Genomic DNA, 15,161 nt, shown 5'->3' with positions numbered 1-15,161 from the left:
TGAGTTTGTGATTCCAATTCATGCCACATACATGATCCCAGTGATGTATCTTTACTACAAGGTTCTGGGGCAATAGGCAAGGTGAGGCACACCCATTTTTGAGGAGTCCATTCGGTACAACCTCTAGTGTCCAATAGCTTCCCTCCCTCCCCAGCGCACTGGCTCAAGGTCCAGGGTAGCCAGAAGGATCCCATGTGTAATATGGGGAGTGGGCGAACCTTCAATACCTTTGCCTCCAGGGACTGTTGGTGTGCAATTTTGACAACAATTTCTCCCATTAACAAGTCTGGTTTACAATACTGGAAACATATTGCATCCATTCATATTGATAAGTGTCAAACAATGATCTCTTTCTTTTTTAACAAATGCATCAAACCCTTAATATTTCCCAATATGACCCAGAACATTTTGTGTTCCAAAGTAGCTAGTGCAAGTTTCTGCATTTCAGTGCATCCCATAGCTATGGCTGTGTAGTTTCCTATTTCTAATATTTTTTTTTTCTTATGGATAAGCCATGTGGTAGTATTAAGCCATTACTAAAGATTCCATCGGCCTTTTAGGTTACCTAGACCAATTTGGACCAAGTCTACATTGGCATGTACTTGTTTTTGTATCAGGCTGTCCTGTAGCTGGGACAGAAAGCTTAATTTATTTTTAAGTTCCTGCATGTCTTCAGTATTTTTTTTTTTTTTTAAAACACACAACAGTGCTAGCAACAAGACAAAACACAAGACAAAACATAGAACACAGAACACAATTTCTATTGTGATAGTAGATTCATGGTATTGGGTTGCTTTTCAGCTGGCATCAGCTTTTCCTGATTTTCTGAAAGACAAAAAGAACATGTTTCTACCCCTTTTGGGGTGGCAGATTATTGCTTAAAATATTTCTTTTACAAATACCCTTGCTGATTGCAGGCAAAACAGAGGAATTGCCCCCACATTTTCCTGTTTTTGTTCTATAGGCAGGCCAGGTTTCAATGGCTTTTATCTTTTAAGGTTTATGGGGAAATTATCCCACTGTTTAGTCATTAAATCCCTGAGTTTTCCTTCTTATACAAAAAGAAAAGGAGTACTTGTGGCACCTTAGAGACTAACCAATTTATTTGAGCATGAGCTTTCGTGAGCTACAGCTCACTTCATCGGAGCCTTCTTATACAGCAGACCAAGTTTATAATGTTTTTCCTGCTGTGTTAAGCTTTAAGTTTTATTTACAGGTAATAACTGAGAAGCATCATTACCATACTACCTTAAAGGATTTTTCCAAAAATCATACACACTATACGTTGTTACACGGATACTTATGATCATTAAATTTATTAAAATTATCTTGTTATCCCATGCCTTTTATTTAGACAATTTGTTTGCTGACCAGGTATGTCCTTTATCTGCAGCTCCTTTGTGCTGCTAGTTCTTTCCTTCCTTTATCATTTGGGTAATTTGCATTTTCACAGAAACTTCCTGCTTTTGGATTTAAAGCCATCAGCAGCTCAGAGACTCTATCTTAAAAGGGACACAATCAACTTTCACCAGAGTTTTGATTACTTTTAACTTCTGCTTCCAAAACACACAGCAATCTGAAAAAGAAAACCCAACCTATTGTGGCTCCCTTTGGAGCCCTAATAGCATTTTAATTAAGTAGCATGGTATGTTTGCATTTCGTTTGCCCCTTCTACAATATACCCTGCACGTGTTCTGGGGCAAATGCACATTCCTTCCATAGTTTAACTTCTATAACATTATCTAGATCCATTTTTACATAAGGTGTCACTATTTCTTTTTTTGCTTACAGAGTTTTCATGTACCTTTATCAAAGTGACAGTCTGATTACTCAGAGCCATTTTAAGACTCAGTGTTTCTAACATTGCTTCTTTTTGTTTTGTGCACCTCACCCCTGCTGTTGCTTCAGAGAGGCACTGTCTTTTTTTAATTTTTTTTTTTACTACAACTCTCATCTGCTATTTTGTTACAAAAACAAACAAAAAACAAACAAAAAGAATTCAATTTTTTTTTTATATTCTCCTGATTTTGACTGCCCTGCTGCAGCCACAACTTAAAAACATTTTAAATTTTGTAAAGCATTGAGTTACCTTTTAAGGGTTAAATGCCAAATCCCAAAGCCAAACAACACTAATTACCTGTGTCTAGCAAAAAGGTCTGTCAGTTTTGCAACTTTGAATTAAAGAGTCAAATGGATTTTTAGTGGCATTATTTAAAACAAAAACAAAACTAACTGGTCCTTAGAACTTTACATATTTACACACACACAGACAGATACATACACGTTTTCTTTTCCTTAACATCCCTTCCACACTGCTCTGTTTTTTACATCTTACATTCCCTTTATACATTTGAGGCAGTTAAGTTCCAATAGAACCCTCTTATGTTCTTTTATCAAATTTGACTAAATTGTCCAGTCAAATGATTTTAATCAGATAGTTTATTTTTGCCTGGCTAATTTACAGACATTCCTTTGGAAAAGGGCCCATTTTTCTTTCAGAATGACTGCAAAGAAACCAAGAATGCTCTTTCTCTAACACTTTTCCTTTTTAACATTTTCGGTTAAAAGTTGTTTGGGTGAAATACAAAGTTTAACTGCTTAATTCCCTCCAGCCTCTGCAGAGTTAACTTTTTCACTCTTTTTGTATTCCTGGAGTGCCTCTTTCACTATTTTCAGCTGGCTTTGGATATTTGTAGCCAGCACCTTCCAATTGTCTGCTCCCTTTTCCGTTTGTGCCTTTTCCTCTTTACATGAAGACAAGCGGAGGGAAGAATCCTTACATGCCTCCCACAACAACCAAATTGCTGCTGCATCTCTTTTGGCAGCACTAGAAGGTTTGTATATGAGGATATACTGAGCCAATCTATCCTCTAGGTCCGAAATAGTGCAGACATTAGCTAGGGCTTGTTTAGTCTAAGGACTGTGCCCAAATTTTTGAAGGATTTGTTTAAAAGGTGTAATTTCTTTAACAAAAGGTGAGGTTGGAGTTCCTTCTGACTCCATTCCTCCCTCTGGTACTGGCTTACCCTGTTTTCTTTTAAACATCTTAACATGGATATTTCAATCTCTTTGTCACTGCTGGTATTACTTAGCAAGTGACACAGCCTAGATTCTGAAATCATAGCTTAATCTATGCGTTTTTCCCCTGCTACCTTCTCGGAGGCCAGCAGGGCCCCTGCTACCTTCTCGGAGGCCAGCAGGGCCCCTGCTACCTTCTCGGAGGCCAGCAGGGCCCCTGCTACCTTCTCGGAGGCCAGCAGGTCTGGTTAACCTAATAGAAATGCCTAGCTCACTAGAGCTGGCGGTGTGCACACCAATATTTACAATAACTGAGGTTTTTTACCAATATTCCCCCTTTCGCAATTCTCCACCAAAATGTTGTACCAATAAAATAAAATCCAGCAGGATCTTATTAAAGGGAAAAAAGGCAAAATACCACATTTATTGTGAATACAGAAAGAATCATAGTAAGCAGTTAGTTATAGTTATAACATTCCATTCAATCTCATATTTATTCACACACACACACACACAGGTTCTGCAAGGTTGTTATCATAGTTACCAGCCTTAGAGTTGCTCATGCCAAGCCACTGGCCAGGTGGCCTGGACATGAGGAGGGAGCAGGGCCTTGTCAGATGCTCATCTCATGCTCCTGGAAGTTGGTTTGCAGAATCAGACCCCCAAGTTCTCACTTTTTAGAGTCTATTTTTATAGGAATTTCTTCCTATGGCAGTCTATGGGAATTGCTTCATCATGCTGTTGCTGAATCAATCAGCAGATAGCACATTCCTGACAGCTCCAAGATGTTATCTTGTTCTTTGGTTCTCCCATTCTTGAGGCTGTTGGGTGGATTCCAGTCTGCCCTCCGGGGGGTCCTCTGGTTATTTCCACTTGACGCCTTCTTCAGCCGATGGACACTGGATTCTTAGGCTGGCACCTCCCTGATCATTCAGTTGTTATCTACACCAAGCATCCATCCGCATACATCCTCTATCTCTATTTTAATCACAATTGTTAATACAACAAAAGGGCGGGGTGTCTCTGGGTGCTGTTTCTGTTGTTAGAGTATTGCTTTGAGTCTCTCTCTCTGTGAATTGCTTTGAGAACAGACTCTGTCTTAGAATGTACTAACACAATTAGCAGCTTGCAAGTTTCACACACAGAGGGAGAAAAACAGCACCAAAAACCAAGAGACCTCTTAATTAGTAATACCCTGGAATTTAAACTATGGGGAATCAAACTCATTTGTGATTTTAATACAGAACTTCTTTAATATGATCCAACAATGCTAGAATGTAGGGAGAATGGGCCTGGCCAGACTATAAATCCAATCAACAAAATCAGTCCTTAGTTTACTATTATCTATGCTAGGTAACAATATTTTAATAGAGAAAGTGGGAAAGAGTGGCAGAAAGGAGAGAGAGAGAGTGTGAGAGAGAGACCTGGAACAGATGGTATGGAAAAGCTAATTTCATGTTAGCCAATGGGAATGTAAATATTAAATATTTGGTAGGCACATTTTTGCTCTTAAATTCTTTAGGAAGTCTGGACTTTTGCAGATGATTCATTCTCACTTTCATAATTTTCTTTATCACTGTTGTTTTTTCCCATTTTCTCTTTCTGTGACACACAATGGAAGAGTCTCTTTTTTTTAAATAAATGGATTACTCACTCCACACTATAAGCAAACATAAGAATGAAGATTCCAACTTGTTCTAGTGACAAGCAAACAAAGATACTGAATTTCTCTCTTGACCTTCAGACGCAGCAGTCCCCGGGGAAATTGTGTGCGCATATGCATGAGTGTTTGTGTGACTATGTGAGTCTGCAGCTTGTGTGTATATTCAAGATGGGTGTCTGTAGACTGAGGGGCCTCAGCAGAGCTGTTTGTTGGGGCCCAGGCCATGAATAGCCAGGGATGATTGAAGGCTGCACATCAGTACTGAGGGACACCAGGAGTGGTGGAGATGATGTGCACTGGACCTCCTTTTTTTTTGTCTCTTAGTGAAGAATATGAGACGAGGTGGTTGCTGAGTGAAGAAACTGTTGCATCTGCTATGGAGTCAGGTACCTGGTAAGTTCACAACTTTCAAAGTTAACTGATAATGTAGAAGGCACAACGCAGAATGGGAAAGGAACACTGGCTAGCTCCCCACTTAGCAAGTGCTCCTTGCAAGAGCCACCGTAGGAAGGGGGATAGGAATGCTGTGGTGGGAGCTCTCAGCTACTCCAGTCCTGGCATCTCCCAGCAGGAGGTACTCTTCTGATAACTCTCTCTCCCCACAGTGTAATGCTCCCACTAGTTTCCTGCCTCCACTCGCTGCAGCTCTGGACTGTCCTGCTTCTGGCCTTAGCAGTCTCTTCACATGGCGTCTGGTCTCTTCGCTCCCGGAGTCCCCTTGCTCCCCGGCCACTCTGTGCCCGTCGCAGTCCCTCAGCTGCCAGGCCTGTTTGCATTTGGGACAAGATCTCACCGTCAGAGAGAGACTCTCGCTTCATCACACTGCGCCAGCGATCTCTGACACCACGGGATGGGGAGCTGCGTCATGTGATGCGGCTGAGGCGCCAGGCCCCAGGGGCCCGGCCTGCCACCCCCTCTGGGTTTGAGGAAGGGCTACCTTCATCCCAGTACCCCTGGGCCATTGTATGGGGCCCCACAGTGTCAGATGAGGATGGAGGTGATCCCAACTCAGCCAATCCAGGCTTCCCACCTCTGGGTTACACCTTTGTTTCACCACACGGGATGGCAACGGCACAACCCAACTCCCACTCGCTGCTGCACAATGCGGGCCTCAACCTGCGGGAGACCCCCGCCACGCTGAGGCCCTTCTTGTTTGGGCCCCGGGGGGAAGGTAAATCTGCTCTACATCTCTTTCACCCTGTTCCTTATGGCACCCCCTGCTGTGAAAGGCCAGGAGTGCACTCTTGGGTGGGAGGGGAGGGACTCCCCACACCAAGCCCTCCTGCCCCTTTCCCTGCAGTGCCTTTGGCCGGGTGTCAGATGTGGCTCTCACACACTTACTCTGTCTCTCTCAGGTGTGGATCCTCAGCTGTATGTTACTATCACAATCTCCATCATTATTGTCCTAGTTGCCACTGGGATAATATTCAAGTTCTGGTGAGTGGGGTTTAAGGGTGTGGATGTCTTCCTGCTTGGGCATCTGCAAGGCTGCTCTGGGAGTGAGTGGACTCCACTCGTTCTGGGGGCTCATAGTGCCAGAGACACTGCTTGGACTTGGTGGGGTGCACTTGGAAGGGGTTTTGGGGACAAGAATCTCACTGTGCTCAGGGTGCTGTGTGCATGAGGGAGGTTTGGACATGGACCCCACTGTTCTCACGGTGCTGGGTGTATCAGAGGCTTAGGGGCACAGACCCCACTGTTCTCAAGGTTCTGGGTACCTTAGGGGTTGAGGCCTCCCCTAGTTTCAGTGACCCTCTCTCACTGCAGCTGGGACCGTAGTCAGAAGCGTCGTCGTCACTCTGGCCAGCAGAGTGGGGTGCGGCAGCAGGAGAGTCAGCAGCCACTCACAGACCTGTCGCCCACCACAGTCAGCATCCTCGGACCCTATGGAGACCCAATGGTCCCGTCACCTGAGACGGAGGAGCCCAGGCAGGTCCAGGAGGGTGTAGAGAAACTGGGGGGCCAGGGGAAGAGCAGGACCTTCCAGCTCAACCGGTGAGTGACAGAAAGGAGGATAGTAAGATGGGGTTAGGAACTGGGGAAGAGAGAGAGGATGAAAAGAATGCTGGAACAAGAAGAGACAGACAGAGGGAGGGAGAGAATGAAATTCTCTGATGAATGTCTTTGAAGCCCAGGGCAAAGCGGGATTGTTTAGTGTGGGAACCAAGTGGGGAGGGGAGCTCAGGAGCTGTCCTCCAGTGCTGAGGGGTCTGTGAGCCTGGGTTGTCCTCTCTCTAAGGGAAGGCCCTGTTGCTTGAGATGCTAGGCACTAGAAGCCTTGGGGAGAGGGTAGGGATGGGGAGCAGTCCTAGCCAAGAAGGGAGAGGCATCTTCCATCTGATTTTTATTTCACTCCCTTTTTTCCCCCAGGATCCCACTGGTAAACCTGTGAGAGCAGCAGAGCTGGCTTCTACAACCCTTCTTGTCACATCTAGGGAGTGTTCTGTTGCCTCTGCTACACCAGAAACAAGTTGCTTGTGCCACAACTTTCCACCACCATCATTAACTTAACCATCCCAGGATGTGCTTGGGCAATGGACAGACTGGGCCTCACTGGTCCCATGCTGGGGGAGAGAAAGCATGGGGATAACCCACAAGATGGGGTGACAAGGGAGTGGGGGGCACAAGAGCAGTTGGTGTTGTGAAATCTAAACCTCCTGACCCTCCCCCAACATACACAATGCACTTTGATCTCTGAGAATAACCCACCAGTGCATGCCTAAGATGGGGGTACGGGAGGTGGAGAGGCAAGGTCCTACCCCCAGTCCCAACCCCTCTGTTTGTTCCTTCCTGTGTCGTGTGCTTTGAAGTGTCTTCCGAATAGCTGGAGCTCCATGGGTGCAGAATTCCCAGCCTCAGGCAGGGATTCTGATGGGGTGGGGGTGTCTCTTCTGCTAAGGCCTTGACCTCTCCTAAAGAACCCAGGTACTGGCAGCAGCTACTGGTGGGTGTTGGGAAGACCTCACTCAGCACCTGCCCCCACCCCTTGCCTCTCCCTCTGTCAGTCCTGTCTCTTTGTGTTCTCTTTCTCCCACTGCTCCTCCTCCTCTCTGTCTCTTCCTCTATCACCTGGACATCATCGTCTTTTCTCTCTCACTGGGAAAGGCTGCAGAATAGTTTCCATACTCGCCCTGCTTCCAGGCACTCAGATCTTTTGGACCCCACCTGTCAGGGTTCCCTCCTCACTCTGAACTCCAGGATACAGATGTGGGGACCCACATGAAAGACCCCCTAAGCTTATTTCTACCAGCTTAGGTTAAAACTTCCCCAAGGCACAAATCTCTATTTGTCCTTGGACTGAGGTATGCTGCCACCACCAAGTGATTTAGACAAAGAATCAGGGAAAGGACCACTTGGAGTTCCTATTCCCCCAAAATATCCCCCTAAGCCTACACCCTCCTTTCCTGGGGAGGCTTGAAAAATAAACAAGGTGAGCACAAACCAGACCCTTGGGTTTGTAGGACACTAAAAACCCAATCAGATTCTTAAAAAACTTAAAGAACTTTATTATACAGAAAAAAAGAGTAAAAGAAGCACCTCTGTAAAATTAGGATGGAAGGTAATTTTACAGGACAATCAGATTCAAAACACAGAGGATTTCCCTCTAGGCAAAACTTAAAAGTTACAAAAAAAATAGGGCTAAACCTCCCTCCAGCACAGGGAAAATTCACGAGCTAAAACAAAAGATAAACTAACGCATTTCCTTGCTTTGCTTACAATTTTTGTAATCTAGATGCTTAGTTCAAGTAGGGCTTTGGGAGATGTATTTTCCCTGTCCTGATTCCTTGCTGACCCAGAGAGAACCAACAAAGAGAACAAAGCAAAAACCATCCCCCACAGATTTGAAAGTATCTTCTCCCCTTATTGGTCCTTTTGGTCAGGTGCCAACCAGGTTACCTGAGCTTCTTAACACTTTACAGGTAAGGAGGGATTTTATGATACGCCCCGCAAATCATAGACCGTGCTGGACAGCCTGCTTCACACTGGCTGTGATTTCTTTCTGGAGCTCTAGGAGAAAACAGAATAAATAAGACACATACACCTTTAGATATACTACTGATTATATAAAAATTCACAATATTTTTCACATTTCAAGGACAATTTTAACCAGTTGATTCTGGGAAACTTTCACAGGAGAGTGCATCAGCCACTTTGTTAGAAGTTCCTGAAATGTGTTGTATTTCAAAATCAAAATCCTGAAGAGCTAAACTCCACCGAAGAAGTTTTTTGTTATTGTCCTTGACGATACAAAGCCACTGTACCGCAGCATGGTCAGTTTGCAGGTGGAAACACTATCCCCAAAGGTATGGGCATAGCTTCTCCAGAGTGTAGACAATGGCGTAACATTCCTTTTTGCTGATTGACCAGTGGCTTTCCCTCTCGGACAGTTTTTTTTGCTGAGAAATACAACAGGATGGAATTTTTGATCCAGTCTTTCCTGCATTAAAACTGTTCCTACACCACGCTCGGATGCATCTGTAGTGACCAGGAAAGGTTTGTCAAAGTCTGAACCTCTTAGCACAGGGTCAGAGATGAGTGTCACTTTAAGCTGGTGAAAGGCGTTCTGAGAGACTTCAGTCCACTGAACTGCATTTGGCTGTTTGTTTTTGGTTAAATCTGTCAGTGGGGCGGCAATTTGGCTGTAGTGTGGTACAAATCGCCTGTAATATCCAGCCAAGCCTAAGAAGGATTGGACCTGTTTCTTTGACTTTGGGACAGGCCACTTTTGGATAGCATTCACTTTGGCCTGTAGGGGGTTGATAGTTCCTTGACCCACCTGGTGTCCAAGGTAAGTCACTCTGTTTAGGCCTATTTGATGCTTTTTAGCCTTAATGATTAGTCCTGCCTGCCTTATGCAGACTTTTTGCAGATGCTCCAGGTGTTCTGCCCATGAATCGGAAAAGATGGCCACATAGTCAAGGTAGGCGACTGCAGATTCTCCTAATCCTGCTAGGAGACTATCTACAAGCTTCTGGAAAGTAGCAGGTGCATTTTGCAGGCCAAAAGGGGCATATTAAAATTCATACAGCCCTACATGGGTGATGAAGGCTGACCTTTCCTTGGCGGCTTCATCCAGCGGTACTTGCCAGCACCCCTTGGTTAAGTCTAAGGTAGAGATGAACTGGGCCCGCCCCAGTTTCTCCAATAGCTCATCTTTGAGTGGCATTGGATAGTTGTCTGGGTGAGTTACAGCATTTAGCTTCTAGTAGTCCACGCAAAAACGTATCTCCCCATCTGGTTTGGGAACTAGAACCACTGGAGACAACCATGCACTGTTAGAGGGGTGGATTACACCCATTTGTAGCATGTTCTGGATCTCCTGTTCTATAGCAGTTTTGGCTTGAAGAGACACCTGGTAAGGTTGGGCTCTAATTGGGCGAGCATTACCTGTGTCAATGGAGTGGTATGCCCTTTTGGTCGATCCTGGGGTGGCTAAGATCGTCGGTGTGAAGCTAGTGCACAGCTCCTTGATCTGCTATCGCTGCATACGACCAAGGGTCATGGAGTGGTTCACCTCTTCCACACCACTGTCACTTTTTCTTTCGTAGTAGACCCCTTCGGGCCACTCAGCGTCATCTCATCCATGGGCTGTAAACTGACAAACCTTTAATTCCCTGGAATAAAAGGGCTTTAGAGAATTAAAATGCTTTAAAAAGCTTTAGGCTTTTGGTTTGAGGTGGGGAATGCTATGAGATAGTTAACAGCACCCAAGCGCTCTTGGACCATGAATGTCCCTTCCTATGACGCTTCCATCTTATGGGTCTTGAAAGCCTTCAAGACCATAACCTCGTCCCCTGCTTTGAAGGAACGCTCTCTGGCATGGTTATCATATCAGGCTTTTTGCTCTTCCTGAGCATCTTTTAGGTTTTCTCTAGCAAGGGCTAAAGAGGTTCAGAGGGTATTTTGTAGGTTAGTTACAAAGTCCAGAATGTTAGTTCCTGGAGAAGGTATAAACCCCTCCCATTGCTGCTTCACCAACTGTAATGGTCCCTTAACCTCACGGCCATACACAAGTTCAAATGGTGCAAACCTAAACTGGGGTGTGGTACAGCTCGGTAGGCAAAGAGCAACTGCTGCAACACTAGGTCCAATAATTGGAGTGCTCATTTATGAATTTATGTATCATGGCCCCCAAAATTCCATTAATTTCTCCACCACGCCATTTGTTTGATAGTGGTAAGGGGTGGCAACCAAGTAGTTCACCCCATGAGCTTCCACAGGCTTTTCATGGTCCCTGCCAGGAAATTTAGTTTCTGAATCCATAAGGATGTCGGAGGGCCAACCTACCCTGGCAAAAATGTCTGTTAATGCCTAGCACACACTTTTAGCCCTGGTGTTGCTTAGAGCTACTGCTTCCGGCCATCGGGTGGCAAAATCCATGAAAGCCAGTATGTACTGCTTTCCTCTGGGTGTCTTTTTTGGAAAAGGACCCAGAATATCCACAGCTACTCACTGAAAGGGAACCTCAGTGATGGGGAGTGGCTGAAGAGGGGCTTTGACCTGATCTTGAGATTTTCCCACTCTTTGGCATGCCTCACAAGACGGGACATAGGTTGAAACATCCTTGCCCATTCCCTCCCAGTGGAAGGACTTCCTCAAACAGTCTTTGGTTCTGTTCACCCCAGGATGGCCACTAGGATGATCGTGGGCTAAGCTAAAGAGCTTTACCCGGTACTTAGTTGGAACTACCAGCTGTCTCTTTCTACAACAAACCGGGATTGATTAGAAGAGCTGAGAGGCAGTTTGGTCTCCTCTCCAAGGTGATGTTTTCAGAAAGCTTGAGGCAAAATCCTCTGGCCATTTTGTATTTCAGGAAGTATGGAAAAACAATCCTGAGCAAGGTAACTGCCCTGCATACAATTCTGAGCAAGTCTTTTATAGGGCTACTGCAAAAGCAGCTGAAGCATAACGCATGGAGACGGCTGGCTGGACAGAACTCTTACTGGGAACTGGGGCTTTGGCTAGGTGTTTGGTGGGGAAGTGGCTTGGATTTAACAAAGGTCTGATGATGGTTTCAGCTGAGCCTTCTATCAGGACCCAAGCGTCCCAAATGGGGTAAGGAAAGGGCAGCGGAGGCAGTGAGGGATTGATGCCATGGGACAGGCAAAGAGGGGACCCACCCTGTCCATGTTGCAAAAGGAAGCAGTTCAGAGGCCACACATGGGAATGTTTTGAGGGTGCTATATACCATTCAGTTACTCCTGGACTGCTCCCAGTCCACCAGACAGCACTTGTGAGAGACAGAAAGACAGAGGTGGGATATTCATAGGCAATTAGGATGGGGCCAAATGCCTAGGACACAACGGTTATGTCCTCACTGCCAGAAAAGGTGTGTTTGTACAATCCTAGTGGAGACAAAGCTCTGGAGTCTCTGCCATGATGCAGCTAGTTGAGGTCAACTATTGACCTCATCTACCTATCTTGCAGTAATAAGTGCCTGTGCCTTGTCCCCACTAGGATTTTACAGTGAGCTAGCCAACATGAGATAGTCATCTCAGCGTAAAGAAACCACTTTGTTTGTGAAGACATAGCCGAAGAGCAAAGACTCCACAGCACAGAGACCTTCAGTAGATAAACCACAGGAGCAAGAAAAACCCTGGTCCTGCCCAATAGCCCAGCTGTGCAAAGCAATTCACTGGATCTTAGCAGGAGAAGGTCATCATTTCAAGCTTTGCCACCACTAAATTGATTTGTGTTTCAAATGTTAAATTCTCCAGGGTTACTTGGGTCCCACAAGAAACACCATTGTCTCCCTTTATTCTCCTCTTAATGCCTGTCCAGATAGAACCATCTCTTCCTGGTGGAGGGGGAAAGAGACCAAATGGTTTGATGTATTTTCTATTTAATTCACTGACAAGGCTATTGATAGGGACATGAAAAAGTTACCTGTAATTACCTTTATAAAACACAACAAACAAACAATAGACATTTGGAAATGCTGATGTTTAAGTAAAATTACAGGCTTATTTTTTTTAAAACTAGATTGATTTATAACTACGAACTGTTTCCTTATCTAGGATCCATTTTAAACTGTGTCTGTAGCAGGAAATTTGTGGTAGTTTAATCACATCAGTTTACAATGTAATCACTTCAACTGGTTTAACTCTTGCTTAAATTGGTTTGTTTTGTGTTGGTAAATTACCAAATTAAGCTAAACTCATTTAAATGAGGTTTAAACTGATTTAAGCACATCTACATTAGAGATTTTTCACTAGTTTAACTAGATGTTTTTAAAATCAATTTAATTAAATCAGTGCAACTTTTCCAGTATAGATGAGGCTTAAATTTAGGTTCTCAGATCTTCAGTCCATTCACCTGATGAGTTAGGGATGACTGTTCTGCCTTTCCATTTGCAGCAAGAAATATCATAAAAACGTTTGTGGCACATGCAGCTAGTTCAGTGCATGCTGATTGTTTTAGGGAATTTACAAGCTCTGCTGGCAAGAGGTGTGTTAGTAGCTCTGAGTGAAATGTTTTTGGCAAACAGTAATTTCAGCAAAAATGAATTTTTTCAGAGCATGAAAATGATTTGCAAATTCAGTTTGAATTTAATTTTGGCTGAAAAAAGTCAAAGTTTAATCATTTTGAAATGTTTTGTTTTGACTTTTCAAAATGGCATTCCATTTTCAAATTTGGCCAATTTGTGAAGGGTGAAAACATTCTGAAATGGCCAGATAAAAAGGAAATCCCTTCCCCTCCACACAAGTATTTCATTTTGAGTTAACGACAACATTTTTTTTCAGATTTTCAATTTGACAATATTTTTTTTAAAAATTGGTTTCAGTCTGATTCAAACTGAATATTTTTTCTGGTTTGGCCTCCCAAACTGAAAAATCTGGTTTTTGCTCACTTTTGTTTGTAAGCTCTGCAAGCTTGTCTGCAAGCTCTCAGTATATTCGCAAAAAAGAAAAGGAGTACTTGTGGCACCTTAGAGACTAGTTAGTCTCTAAGGTGCCACAAGTACTCCTTTTCTTTTTGCAAATACAGACTAACACGGCTGCTACTCTGAAACCTCTCAGTATATTGATTTCCTTTATTTAAAAGAAAAGAAACAAACCTAGGAAATGAAATGCAAAAACTTTGTGAATACAGTTTTAAGTTTGCACAAAAAAAAATCAGTAAATGCAGAAGAGAAGTCTCCTGTAGCAACATTACCTCGAATATATTGCACATGTAAAATGCTTTCTTAGTCCAATTTTTCTAACTAAATATTAAGCTAATATGCTACCATTAGCATCATTCATTATCTCACCTGAAACATACAGGATGTGCTATACAATCTGCTGCATTTTCTGACTTTACAATCAAAAAATGTCTTACTAAAACTTCTTGCGTTGGGTAAATAATCTCACTAAGCCTGATTCATCCCTGCCTGGAGCCTTAGGAAGTAATCATTTTCAGCTGTGTACAGTGAGGTTGAAACACTCCCACATCAAATTGTCCACTTGTTCATGCCCAGTTTGCACAGGTGTCAGTGACAACACAAGATACAAGGCTAGGAGAACCAGGCCTTCTGTCTCTCCTTTTCTCTCTGGATCTAGCAGTTTCCCCCTTCCCCACAGATGAGTTGAGTCCTGCAGTAGGAAGTCCTGACTGGACACCTGGGCTAAGCTCCAGATCCCCTAGCACACCCCAGTCAATGTTTCCTTGCAGCCTCAACCCTGCCTCAGGCAGGAGGGGTCAGAGAGATAGCAACAGGCCACCTTCTTTCACTGCCTGCCAGTCCCCACTTCCTTGGCCTGCTGTTTTTCTTACCCACCTTTTCCCCTCTTTCCACTCTCACTTCATGCTCCTGCCCCACGCATCTCTTCCCTCCTGCTGTTTCAGTCTCCCCCTTCTTTTCTTGTTCTCTCTCTCTCTCTCCTGCTCTGTCTTGTTCTGTTTCTTCCCACACCCATTTCTCTCTGTTCTTCCCTTTGTGCCTCCCCCCTTGACTTGCTCTCTCCCTCCCCCACCCCTGTGCGCTGTGATATATATTTTTGTAGGATTCTCTTTTCCTTGTGGTGAAATACTCAGTTCTTGTGGGATGTAAGTTTCAACATTTTTAAATAAATCTTTTCAAAATACTGAAAACAAAACTGCTGCTGTGTATGGTGTCATGGCAGGGAGCCCAAGAGGGCCGTCACCCCAGGGAGACAGGGATGGGGGCATCACACATACAATCCTCTGTCCTGGGCCATAGAGGAGGCAGAATTCAACCCCATTCAATCCTGGGCTTCAGCCCTCTCCTCTAACACACATGCATTACTCCCTGCTCTTGTGGGACCCCCTGCCTTCCATGCAAAGTGTCCTCTCTCTGCCACGGGATGCAGGCTCCAGATTCAGACCCAGGGTGGTGGTTTTGCCTGTTTACATGCAATTTCCAAGCTACAGTCATGGACTCTTCATTGCATGATGATTTCTGATTGAAGCAGAGTGGCAGTAAGAGGAGAGACAGAAACGCTAAAAGAATGGGAGGAAGATGGAGATATGCTGTGAG

General features: G+C 44.3%; 1 protein-coding gene across 7 annotated transcripts in view; it reads left to right on the top strand.

Annotated features, from left to right (window-relative positions):
- PIANP (PILR alpha associated neural protein) overlaps positions 1-14,744 on the top strand; it is a 41,381-nt gene extending 26,637 nt beyond the window's left edge. For all 7 annotated transcript variants that reach the window (XM_073311522.1, XM_073311503.1, XM_073311514.1 and 4 more), the window contains 5 exons: positions 5,006-5,074; positions 5,287-5,852; positions 6,037-6,118; positions 6,449-6,676; positions 7,052-14,744. In XM_073311522.1, coding sequence (XP_073167623.1) covers positions 5,058-5,074; positions 5,287-5,852; positions 6,037-6,118; positions 6,449-6,676; positions 7,052-7,073 — 915 coding nt within the window. In that variant the 5' untranslated portion in view covers positions 5,006-5,057 and the 3' untranslated portion in view covers positions 7,074-14,744. The remainder of the gene's footprint in view (positions 1-5,005; positions 5,075-5,286; positions 5,853-6,036; positions 6,119-6,448; positions 6,677-7,051) is intronic.
- Positions 14,745-15,161: the final 417 nt, after the last annotated feature.

This window comes from Lepidochelys kempii, chromosome 1 (assembly GCF_965140265.1).
Source record: "Lepidochelys kempii isolate rLepKem1 chromosome 1, rLepKem1.hap2, whole genome shotgun sequence".
Taxonomy (NCBI): domain Eukaryota; kingdom Metazoa; phylum Chordata; order Testudines; family Cheloniidae; genus Lepidochelys; species Lepidochelys kempii.
This window is presented reverse-complemented; position numbering and strand designations above follow the sequence as displayed.